This window comes from Ovis aries, chromosome 11, assembly GCF_016772045.2.
Source record: "Ovis aries strain OAR_USU_Benz2616 breed Rambouillet chromosome 11, ARS-UI_Ramb_v3.0, whole genome shotgun sequence".
NCBI lineage: Eukaryota > Metazoa > Chordata > Mammalia > Artiodactyla > Bovidae > Ovis > Ovis aries.
The window spans coordinates 17930908-17944404 of NC_056064.1; the positions used below are offsets into that span (position 1 = coordinate 17930908).

A 13497-nucleotide genomic window follows, 5' to 3' on the forward strand; every position below is an offset into this window, starting at 1 on the left:
GTAGTAGCTTTAAACTGGCAAAGAGCAATCTATCTTTAAATCAGGAGCCATTCATAACTTTCCAGAACAGTTTCTGTCATGTGATACAGACACCAGATTATAGAGGGCTATAGACAACAGATGTTGGGAAAAGGGAAGCAGTACTGAACCCTTACTCAAGAAATTTACTAGTGTAAAGAATCAAAGTAAAACAGTAAAAGCACAATATGGTTCAAAAAAGGGTATCTTTTTTTTTTTAAATGATGGTGACAATTTATGCATTCATATAACCAGAGGGGAACAGTTATATAGACTTTGAGGCAAGAGAGCGTCGAGGAACGAGCAATGGTTAGAAATGAGGCCATATTACTAACAAGTTAGTTCTGTAACTGTGCCCAGGACTCCAAGTATTAGCACAATAGGAGGTTAAGTGAGATATTTCAAAAGAAGATGTGAGGATGCCTCTATTTTCTAGTGAGATAATCCATGAAAGTGTATGCTAAAAAAATACAGGGTGGGAGTCCTGAAGGGCATTTTTAGAATGGTACTAAGAAAAGTAAGCTAGGATATCAACAGACTAACAAAATGACTATGAAGTGTAAGGGTTCAAGCAGAGTTAAAAAGCATAAACACAAAGGAAAAATTAGTAACTTAATCAAGAAAAATTTTTTTCAAGTACATTAAGAGGATCAACTGTAAATGAGCTCAAAGGACTTTTTCCAAGGTGATGAAAATGTTCTATATCTTAACTGTGGTTACGGTTACACAAATGCATACATTTGTCAAAACTCAAACTATATACTTAAGGTGAGTGTATTATACTGAATATTAATTATATACCAAGTTGATTTTTAAAAAGTATATATACCATCTATAAACTCTACAAGCCATTTCACTAAAAGATAACTAGCATTTTTCTATAAAAAACTGTTCCATAAACGAAACCTTGTAACGTAGAACAGGTGAAACTCCAAAATAAAACTGAGACTGAGAAATATTCCAGTTTCCACATGTTATAATTCGTTAGTCACAACCAGCCTATCCTACTCTTAGTTGCTTCAGTTAAACCTACATACTAAAGGCCAGGTTAATTTTTCTTAAAACATCATTTTAAATGAATCAATCCTTTCTCCAATTTTCTAATGGGTCCCCAACTGCCAAATCTTTTGTCTAAGTGCTGTCTGTGATATGGTTCCTATTTCTCTTTAGCCCTACTAAAGACTCATATAAGAAAGTAGAATAGAATGATAAAATAGAGGCAAATCCAAGTTTGAATTCTGGCTCCAGTTATTAGCTGTGACCTGGTATCTATAAAATGAAGATTGGGAGACATGGATAAAAGACTAAAGATATCCATCAAAGTACTTGCTTCCCCTTCTACATAAGACCCTATCCCCAATCAACCCAGAGCTTACTTTCCTTTATAAGCACTTGTATTTACCACTTTTTGTCACAATTTTTTCATACACATTCTAACATATCAGTGTCCTTTGTATCCAGTAATGTCTTACAGAAAGGCACTCAACAAATGATTTTCAAAAGGATAATGATGTCCTCCCTACAGGTGTAAGATTTTTAAGGTCAGGGATCAAGACCCATTATATTGTGGTACTTCTAAAATTATTTACATTGTTTTTATAGGAAATTCGATCCTAGGTTCCAACTATGAAACAACAAAAGTACCCTGCATTGATCTACCCCAGAAAACACTTTATATTAGTGTTATTCAAAACCTGGTCTACCCACTGAGATAACTGGAGAAACTGTTACCATGCCACAAGGCAAAATATTGAGAATTAGACTTTAACCATTTTTATAGAAATTTAGCATTGCCATGACATCCAAGTACATGATCAATATATTTTACACAAAGTATCCATCTACAAAATATTGGAAATTAAAAACTAACAAAAAGGTCACCACAGGATGGTTTGAGGCAGTTTTAAATGGTACATTACAAATTAAATGAGATGGCAGATCCATTCAGCCACCATATAACATTGTTTGAGAAAAGGAATTCCAAATTTCAATTAACCAGCTTAAAAAACAAATTTGGCAATGTGATTTGCTATGCATAATTTTCCCTAAAAGTAAGCACTTTTAGGGGAAAACACCCTCCTAAAAGTAAACACTGATATGTGCCTAGAATACAATGAAACAATGAGGCCAAGTTGATCCTATTCACCAGTGATTTAGTCCAAGGAAAGAGGACAGTTTTCTCTCCCTTTCTGATTTACCCCTTTCCCTCTCTTGTGGCTACTGTGTCTACATCTTAATTGGTTAAGCTGGATCAGAGGAAGGGAAAAAAGAAACACGTAGGCCTTGTCAAACCTATCTGGTCTTAGGCAGCACAGAATCCAGCTCAGATGATCAGAATAAGATATCAGATAAGGATTTGGTTCATCTTCATGATGTGTTTCCTATTTTTATCTTCTTAGGAAGAAAGCAATATGGGAACAGGAAACTAGAGGGGGAATGTGAAATTTTGGGATAAGATTTTAAGCACAAGTAATTGACAAGTATCTGACAATTGTAAAGCAGAATAAGGTTAAGTAAATTTAAATTCATAAGAGATGAATATTTTGAGATGAGATTCATGTAGGAAACTCAAACTTTAGGAGGAGACAGATCCCACAGAAGGACCAACATTTTTATGCAGGAAAGAAACCAAGATGAGTGCCTCAAATTTATACATTAATCTGACAGCGGCAGGTTTAAGACTTCATTTCTAGAGTCATAGCTGTATGACCTCAAAATAGGTCAAGTGTGATGATAAGCTAAGTTACATTTAATGTTATGATGTAAACATTAAGACGACGAGCATTTCTTATTAGTATATTGCTTCACACTGTAAACTGTGTGTATCAAGCTGTTTCCAAAAGATGTTTATTTTCCTTAAGACTTAAGTAAAAAGCCGCTGTAGTCAGAAAAAAAGTCAATAAAGATATTGTTTTGGGGGAAAAAATCTGTTCTCAAATACCTAGATTTTAAGAATCATGTATGATTAGTGGTGAATGATAAGGCACCTTCAGAAGTACACAGGCACAAAGAAATTTACAGTCCAGATTCTAAAAAAGGAACAATTAAAACTTAAGTCTGAAAGGATGTTGATATGAAAACAACTTCAAAACTTACAATCAAGACAAAATTGTTAAAAAAAAAAAAGAGAGAGAAAGGGAGGAAGACATCAGACCCTATTATGGTGGAAAAAGACACATACTCAACTTAAGAAGCAGCTTGAAGTTTTAAAAATGCAGCTAAACCTACAAAACAGGTGGCTAGAGTAACACCATTAATGCAATATATCTATTTAAAATAATTTACAGCTTTCTCAGGATAAAGACCCACAATCTTAAATAGCCTACAAGGTTCTGCATTATCTGGTCATGGCCATCTGCTCTAGTCTCATCAAATGTCATCTTCTCTCTAGTCAGGTACACACTGCCCTCAAATGATGTTACCTTCCCTTTATCTAGAATCACCTACCTGCTCACCCTCTATCCTCATTTTACTCCTATATTCATGTTTCAAATCTCAGCTTCTTCCTTCAGGGAAGCTCTCATTGAACATTTCTATTCCCAAATGAGACTCTCAAACAAGAGCTGATTCTCCTGCCTCATACAGCCGTAGTTTCCCTATGTGTCTACTTTTACTTTCCAGCACTTATATTTATTATACAATTATGCCTTTTTTCCCTAAATGCTGATAAACTCCAGAAAGGCAAGGTCTTCATCTGTTTTGGTCACCATTACATCCACTAGGTCTTAGTAAAGTGTCTGGGACATGGTACATGAAGGAAATGGGAATCCCAGAAAAAAATAGATCCAAATTTTGTTACAGTACAAAAAGATGATAAGAAGAGGAAGATTACTAACTCAAAAGTTTAAGCTGTAGTAACAACAACATAAAGTGATGGAAGGCACTTTACCTTTTCAACCTACTAAAAACAGAGGCTTGGAAATATACCTAGTAGATGTTCTACTTGAGTTATCTTTGGAAGGAATTTTTCCAGCTACTAACAAGACCAGGAATGGAAAATGATTAAGTGGAAATGCTTCTAAATTGACCACAGGAAATATTTCTGGAAGCAATTCCAATTTGGAAATCTTTTCATGCTACCTTTCAGTCAGTGGAGATGCACTTAGAAGTCAGGAGTTGTGACTACAGAATTCCCAAACTGGTAGGATTAATAGCCCAAGAGACTCCCTGGGATCTTGCTAAAACAGAATACTACAAAAAGATCAGAAATTTATACCAATGAATTGCAGTGCTTGGTCAAAACTCAAAATAAGTTCAAAATCCACAATATACTGGCAAGTCAGAAACAAGAGATGGAGAGGACAGAACATAAAGTATTGTATCATAAATTCTTTAAAAAGAAAGACATTTTAAATATACATAACCACACCAGAAGAGCAAGAAAAAAAGATTAGGAAAAAATAGAGACTAGAGATGCGACCACTATGAATTTCTAAAATTTGCTAATTGCTATCAAGTTCACAGAAGCCATTGAATAACAAAAGAAATAATCTTCATAGTTGGTGGGTATTACTACTGAGTTTTAAGGTTATAAATGCAACCCTGATCTACTGTCACAAACTGACTGATACCTTAAAGAAGTGAAAACCATGAAATATCCCATGTTTCTTTTTTTCTATCAGCTTATCCCCTAATAAATTTCTGCCATTATCTGTGACAAGTAAGATAACCGCAGAGTTAAAGTACAAAGGACAAAAAAGATCCTTCAACACCAACTTCATTCTGCACAGATAATGCCAGGAATTTGGTTGTTTTTAAGTCTCTACAACTGTGTTAAATAGATCAGGCATGTGACTGTTCTAACGTTTGGGCTGTAGTACTACAGTATCTGGGGTATCTCAACAGTCTCCTGGAACTTTGGGGAATGAAATGCATTAGGTTTGGGAGTGGAGACATTAAGACTGTTGAAGTACTGAAAAAACATGAGTTCCAATGGAATATATCCCAACTGTAGCTACTAAACAAACCCAGGATCCAGTTAAATTGAGTAAGAGCTTTATGTTTAAGATAGTATAGAATAAAAACATAGATGGGAGATACTTTATTTGTACATGATTTAAGATTTTAAGGTCTACTAATTAATTTCATGGAACAACAAAGATTTACCTTGTTCTCCCATAAGAGAATTTGACAATAGATCTTGCAACTAAGGTTTTATAGTGCTGACATTATATACTGCTGTCTAGGGAACTTACAATCCTATGTGATAATAAAGTTTAGTAGAACGGCAGCATTATGCCTAATTCGAGATGCAAAATACATTGAAGGAATTTAGTAACATAGGGCCTTGTGGGTAAACTTAAAATGAACCAATTTCTCAGTTAACTTTAGTGACTCTGGGAGCAACAATGAGACGTTCACAAAGATGGAGTGTGTGTGGTGTGGGGCTTGGGGGGTGGAACATTGAGTACAGTGATTCAACACCACATGGGCCTGAAGAGCCTTGCTGAGTATTAAGCATGGTCAGCTCCAACACAGATAGGTCTGTTTAAAAAGATTTTGGGGAGCTGAAATGACCAACTCACTGGTCCCAGTTAGATCCTAGACTATTTTTAAAATTACAAGCAGGAATTCTATGCAACTCTCTGAAGTTTCTGTGAGTTGGTCAACAATACCCCTGTTACAGTACTGGCAGAGTTGTTAAACTCATTGGGTCAAAAGGAATATAATTATTTGGTGAGTATCAGTATAATAATCTATCTTTTTCACAACACACACTCTAAGAGAAGTTCTGTAATATTTATCTAAGCCAAGGTCACAATGAGATAGTAGTCACGTTTAGCAGTGATGAAGGTAGAACTTTGATGGGGGAGATGAAGAAAGGTTCAAGTTTTCTTCTGTTTGTTTTCACTCTTCCTTCTCACACAAGCCTCAGAAGACCTGAGGGCAAACTATTAAAGTGTTTAGGAGAAAAGAAGTGAGGATGTATGGTCAGGCTCTGACTACAGCTTCACACTTTAACTACAAAAGGCCCAGAGGGTCTTTCCAGGGCAGGTGAACAGAGAGGATTTGGAACAGAAATTCAAGTAAAGAACAGAGTGCATGCACTGAGCATATTTTCAGTCTATATAAACCAATACTGTAAGGTATTCCTTGGGCAGTAATTGATTAGGTAAAGATTTGGGATCTCAGCTTCTAGAATGAACCATCAAAGTGTATTTACAAATCAAAGTCTGCCTAGATAGGGAAATAAATTATGCTTCAGTCCTACAAGACTGCAAACATTTTAAAAATGAGATTAAAAAAATTCAAATAATAACCAAAATGAAAAGGCAAACTTAAAAGCAATTATAAAAATGATACCTCTTGGTCACAAAAATGAGATACTATAAATAAAGCATCATTGAGTTAACGTACATCCTATCTAAGTTGGTAAAGTATGATTTAAAACTTCAAGAGAAAAAGAAAAATCCTGTGGCCGTTTTCTCAATTCCATTTTTAAAAAAAATCTAGTATGTTTAGTTCTACATTCTCCCCTAAAAGTAGTCAATGAATAAACAAATACCACCCAAGTCCCTGTTTCTCTTTAGAATAATACTCAACTTTCTTTACTTATCAAAGAGTAAGTAGATACCTACCGTCTAGGATTGGAAGCATCTGTCTAGCCTAGGGAGATATTAAGCTAACTGGGAACATTTAGGGATTAACTCTGGGAATCATATTTGAAAACACACATTAAGGTTCTGTCCAAAAGGCCAGGTTTCTGAAACTATCATGTGATAAACACATTTCAAATATAAACTACAGTTAAGAATATTTTGTCTGAAGGACGTCAGTAAGAGGAAGGATGAGAAAGGGGAAAAAAGTGCCTCTCTCAGAACTGTAGATGATTCCTTAGAAAAGATGTGATCATGTGAAGCACTTGGCACAGCACCTCAAGTACAGCTGAGTACACCATAAACATGAGCCTCCATCTTTCTTCAGACGAGGTAGCAGGATTAATACTAACTCCAAAAGTTACAGAAACTTTGATTCAAAATGCAAGAAACTGTAGTACAGAAAAATAATAATGAACAGAAATGCCTTAGAAAACAGTGAGTTTCCAGCACTGGAGATATTCAAGATTAGGCTTAAGAATGGAGTCTCTGCCAGGGAGGCTACAGGAGAAGTAATCCCTGATTTGTGTATGAGTTTGGATCAGATGACCTCTAAAGTTCGCTCTAACTCCTTACAATATTGAGGTGATCACAATGAAAATGATCACTGTACTTTTTCTTTTTTCCTCAAGTTTGTCACTTAATGTAAACTGATAGGTTATCTTACCTATGAGATTCTTGCTCTCCTTTCATTTTCTCTACTTTTGATAACATATCATCAACTTTAAATGTTTTCCTGGAAGAAACAGATAAACAAAATAATCACTTCTCAACTGGGAAAAACAAACAGATTATACTTTAGTCACTAGAATAGGCAAACTGGGTATGTGATTTTTATTTTTAATAAGATAAATTATGGATGGTTAGCCATAACAATGAATACTATTGAGACAGTGTGTATTATAATACAGCAAACAAGCCTTCAAGTCCCATTTCAAAGGCTAACTTTTCCATGAAACCTTGGGTAATTAATCCAAAACTAGAGGGATTTCTCCCTACCTATGGGACTTGGTTTATACTTATTTTGACATTTAGTCTCCTAAATGTGAAACTTGAATAAATATTTTATTTCTATTAGATTGTAAGTTCTAAAGGGCAGAGATTCATCTTCTTCAAGGAAAGCCACATTGTGCTTGGCATGTTGTCTTAATCTCGGTAGGTGCCAAGCATCTGTTGGACTGGGCCAAACAAATGCAAATTACGTATATTTTGAAACATTCATATTTCTATTAAGTAACCTGACAAATATGGATATTCCATAAAACATATGAAGTATAGTAAAACACCCTCAAAGATGAGCAGCAATGGCTAAAGTTAAATATGTCACTGTAAAGAGATGGTTGTCACCATCATGAAAATAACTGAAGTTTAAAGGACATATCATCAAATCATAACAAAATCATCAGCCTTTTAACTTAACAAGAGAAAAAAGTAGTTTTCCACAAAATAGAAACTTAAATTAAGAATAACCACACCCTCAGGAAGCAATTTAAGAATGAATGGATTCTAAAATAAGCCTCATCTTTGTTCTTAAGGTAATCTACTATTTACATTTTTTAGAGGCTAAAAAACTAGACTCATATATGTTAATGGGAAACAAATATTTCTAATACTCCCTTCAAATTTAGAACTCAAAAAGATTCATGCATTCCACATTAGTTACTTTGTAAAGCTTGAATTCAGATACTAGAAATTACTAATATGCTCATTCCTCAAAAACAGCTATTGTACCCTATAATAAAATATCAGCAGAGAAATGTTGATGTAAATGTACCATAGTAAAACACTGAGAGGAAGAATAGAATTGATATAACCTATATTTCAGGTGAATAAATAGCCTCCATTAACAAAAGGTCTTTTTTAAAAAAAGCTTCTCTCTTTACCTTTAGAGTTACTGAAAACCTCAATATTAAAGTTTCATCTGATAAAGCATAGGAAGAAGTTCTTTAAGAAGGATGGCAATACATTTTCAATCTCCATAGATAAGAGAGAAGAAAGAAGAAAAATCTATGATTCTTTTAGGCTAGTTACAAAGAACTTTTCAGTATAAATACTGAAATGTACTACTGAGGAGGTTGTAAAGTTTCTGAAAACTTTTAAGAATAAAATGTTTATCTTTGTGTAATGATTAAGAAGAAACCTTGTCTGTAGGAAGAAAAGACTGTGGGTCACAAGGTTCATCTCTTCCAACTTTATGGAGACCGTTCATAGGAGAACTGAATATTAATAATCACTTGAAATAGATCAGATCATACAAGCAACCCAGCATTCCTTAGGAAAAACAAAACAAACCATATAGGTAACTACATAAAAGCAGCCTCACCTCCCAACACCAAGTATTTCTGTTTTTTAGACAGGTGCTGCTCCTCTAGCTCAGATTTAACAAGGGATATAGTTATCAAAAGGTCATCAAAATGGAGAATATTATTAAAATTCAAGAAATTTCAGGAAATTTTGGAGGGAGGATTCAGAAGCAGCTTGCATGAAACCTAGTAAAATGGGCTCAATAAGACACCATTCTCTCCTCACCAGTGTTTCCACTGTGCCAGGGTAGTGGCAGCCTATAAAATTTGAATACCTCTACGAAGTGCAACAAAAGTAAAAGACTTTAACAAATATACTACATTTAATCTTACACCTGCATGTCAAAAGGATAAGTATATTCCAACAATGAATATTATGTTGTTATAATGGTACAAAAGGAGTTCCCAAAACATGGTGAGCAAAGGGATAGTACTAAAAGCAATTTTGTAAAAGCAGTTTCAAGAACACTGTGAACAAAGACCACAATCACTGCGCTAAATTCATCACCTTCCAAATTCACTAACTACTTTGAAAAGGACAGCACTCATTTGAAGATACTAAGTTGTAGTATAAGTGTTAAAAATGAGTCAGTGTCTCATACAGGCCAAGCATGCAACAAAAGAATACAGTGATTCTTAATGCATTCTTACATGGAAAATAGACTAAATGGAACGTGTATGTCTCTTGGCCGACAAACTGCTTAGAAACTGTCCCCAAAGACAATTTTTTACCTATGGGGTACCAAATTAAGAAAATTCACTTCTACTACTCAACTTCTAGAATGGCTTCCACTCATTAGTGGACAAGAGAAATTAATCCCACAGACAGTCTAATAAACAATTATGATGTATTCTTTAATCCACTTATAGATTAACTCAAATTTACTTTTAAAGAACTTTATCACTTTAAATTAAAATCAGATAGCATTCTAGATGATAACTGCAGTAATTTTTTTTTTTGCCACATGGCAGCATCCAGGATCTTAGTTCCCTGATCAAGGATTGAACTCGCACCCCCTGCAGTGCAATTACAAAGTCTAAGCCACTGGATTGCCAGCAAAGTCCTCTAGATGATCTCATTTCCATATTAAAAATATTGAAAGAAAAATTTACTAATCAAATCCTCCTACTTTTTATAGAGTAAATCAAGGGTCTGCAAGTTATGGACCACTGGCCAAATGCAGCCTATTGTCTGTTTTTGCACAGCCTATAAACCAGAATGCTTTTTACAGATAAACATTTCCAAGTAATTTGATAATAGAGAACTCTAAATCCCAGTTATGTTAAATGCTATCCCCTCACCCCACTTTGCAAAAATAAAAGAATTCCACATTTCTCCACATTTCTCATTAGTAGGCATGTATTATAAAACACTGCAGTAGGGAATTCCTTGGTGGTCCAGTGGTTAGGGCTTAGTGCTTTCACCACCGGAGCCTAGGTTTAATCCCTGGTGAGGGAACTATGATCCTGCAGGCCATGTGGGGGAATAAAAAAAAAAAAAAAAAACCTGCACTCAATCATTATATTTTGAATTTCATCGATAAAAAAATTTTTTGACTTATGTTTTTTCTTTTTTGTATAATACCTATATACTACCTAATATCCTCAATTCTGTTTCCTGGACCACAAAGCCTAAAATATTTACCATCTGGTTCTTTACAGAAAAAGTTTACTGAACCCTGGCATAGAGCAGACAGGTAAAGAACTGACATATTTAATTCTGCTGCCTAGTCTATCATTTTCTTTCTAGTTATTTAGAAATTTGACAGTTTTCACTAGTTAAATACATGTGCAGGCGTGGGCACAATCGCATGTGCGTGCCCTCTCTCTCTGGATCCAGAGGGATTATCAAAAGACAAATGGTTTCAACATTTCAATCCTTCAAAATACATCTAGATAGATCTACAAAACTAAACTATGTCTTACCATAAAAAACACTGATACTTACTTAGTAATCAGCAGGAGTCTCCAAAGGAGTTTACTTTCAAAGTTTACTGAAAAGCTTAATGGTTTTCCTAAGTCAAGACTATAACAATACCAAATGCTTAGTAGAGGTTCTCTCCTTTAAAGTTTTGTTCACTTGATATGCTCAGTAAATAACCATGGGCACAGAACAAGAAACTAGCATTCCATAATTATATACGGTTAAATGTTAAAAGCAAAAATAAGCTCTCTGACACCTCTAGATTTCACTTTAAGACTAAGTAATTAAGATTAAGAAGTTTTTAAAGACATTCCTCCTATTGACTTCAAAAGTATTTCCCGTTTAATAAAACCACCACCAAAAATATAAAATGAGATTTCTTTACTGTTAGAACATAAAAGAAATACTCAGACATTAACTGGTAAAGTTACGTATCAAAGATAAGTTCCCATAAGCCCTAATTTAGTAAATATTTAAATCAACTCCTACCAAACTTGAAAAAAACTATTAGCACAGAGCAAAAACATCAGTCAGTAAAATCACTTCATTTACTTCACTACTAAATCATTTCTATCAGGAATAAACTGGCAATCAACTGGGATTTACAAAAGTGGTACTTTAAAAAGTTGCTTTGCAATCAATTCAATTACTCTTTCACTTCAGTTTTCATATTTAACCTTTCATTAGTGATCGTACTTTAAAACAAAATTTTAACATGGTTTGATCAACTTGAAATAAGATTCATAAAATGTACCTTTTGATGTTTGTTCTGGAGTTTCGATGAGACATGTAAGTAAGAGTTCTATGCAAAAATATTGGCTATAAAAAAAGTTAAAATATTCAAATTAAATAGATGAAATTCTAGGAAAAAAATAATGCTGATGAATTTTGTTGCTTACTTACCGCTATAAGATTTCGTGTTCGAAGAAATCTATAGATCTGCGTTGGTTCTAGGTAACAGAAACAAAATCCAAATGTTATCTAAATTCACTCATTACTTAAGTTGTTAAGAAAATACCAACCCAACCCATGTTATAACCAATATAAACTAATCACCTATATGAAAATCATGTACTGAATATTTACATCAAGAAAATTAGTATGCACAACACATTAAATGACATTCAGTCTACAACACTCACAAAATGCATCTACATTTATTTTAAATTTAAGGTACTCTATAATCCTGTTTTTAAGCCTTTCATATCTAAGGCAGCTATTTTTAAACAAGTTTGTATGCAGAACCGCAGAGTAGTTATATTCATTTAACTTAGTTAATATAAACTACTAATAACCCATCTCTTTCTAAAAAGTAGCTAAAATGAGATAGTTGGATTCCGTAAAAGGACTCCATATTGATGCCAATAACAAAAATGAAATCTTCACTTTTTAATTGGTCTTTTCAAAAGTCTGTCCAGTAGTCAGCTCAAACAGAACACAACTGTTACCTAGATAGATGTCCCAATACAGATATGAACAAAATTAGTCAGTACTGAAATCTAAAACACAGATCAGCTAAAATTTTCATTGAATTTATTTCTAGCTATAGTTGAAGTTTCTATTTTGCTCAATGAAAATATTACCTCAGTATGTAAATACTATCGCAGCACATATTTTTAAAGTAATAGATTCCCAGAATGTTTTTAATGCTGTTTAGTTAAATTTGTTACAAAGGACGTAGGTTATAGATAGAAAATATTTTATACACAAATACCATAATACCAGTTACATTAATGACATGTTAGTAATATATTTCTTTAAATAAAGCAATATAAAAATTACTGTATTCATAAATACATCAAAGCATATACATGTCTCAGAAACTAAGATCAATATTAGAGAATCAAGTTGTTCTGTGACCAAATCTTTTTTTTCCAAATCTAACTCTTAATGACAGTTCATCTCTACAAAGCAGACTCATCAGAAAGCAAGACAGATAAAACTTTCTTCGAGGATTTGTCTTCTCATAATGTTTAGAGAATTTTTTAAATTTCCACTCAATCTTTAGTTAGCTAAGTTTTAGTCTCAAATAAACTAAAAGGAGATGAGATGTTTTAGAAAGGGTACAAACATGTATGTTTATTGTCATCCCTGTGCTTTAGTATTTCCAATTGAAACCCTCTACAGATTTCCGAAACTATATTAAGGAAACGCGAGAATAATGTAAATCTCTCTCAAGCAGGTTCAATACTCATTTCAATAAAAACTGAAATTCCTTGTATTAAATTTCAATTAGAATTTCATGAAGCACTAATGAGTGAGAATGAAAGAAGGGTATTAAACAATGTAATACATCTTTCCAAGCACAGCTGATACCATGCCCTTAACATATGCCACGGAAAATTGTAAATAAAGACACTGAGTGGTAGAGCTGAGTTTATTCAAGTATCTGTAAGACATCTAGCTGTTAAATATCATCCAGATACAACATCCACACCAAAGCAGAGAGGAAAATAACCAGGACGTAATATTCATTAAAGAACAGGGCAGGTTACTCATAGTCACGCTGTTTCTTACAAATTCTATTGTTTGTTTCCAGACACCTTGCCCCCTTCCTAAATTAAGTCGTAGCTTTGCCCTCGAAACAGACCTTAAAAACAGAAATTGACATCAGAAAATGTTCTGAAATGAACACAAACAAAACGGGCAGAATTCC

The 13497-nt window shown here is 33.9% G+C and overlaps 1 protein-coding gene across 4 annotated transcripts in view; it reads right to left on the bottom strand.

Moving 5' to 3' along the window:
- The window catches only part of SUZ12 (SUZ12 polycomb repressive complex 2 subunit), a 39046-nt gene that overhangs the window by 24418 nt on the left and 1131 nt on the right, over positions 1 to 13497 (bottom strand). For 2 of the 4 annotated variants that reach the window (XM_060395247.1, XM_015098517.4), the window contains 3 exons: positions 11745 to 11791; positions 11596 to 11660; positions 7282 to 7350 (listed from right to left, as the gene is read on the bottom strand). In XM_060395247.1, the coding sequence (XP_060251230.1) occupies positions 7282 to 7350; positions 11596 to 11660; positions 11745 to 11791 (181 nt within the window). The remainder of the gene's footprint in view (positions 1 to 7281; positions 7351 to 11595; positions 11661 to 11744; positions 11792 to 13497) is intronic. The other 2 variants (XM_060395248.1, XM_027975270.3) reach the window with 1 other exon arrangement.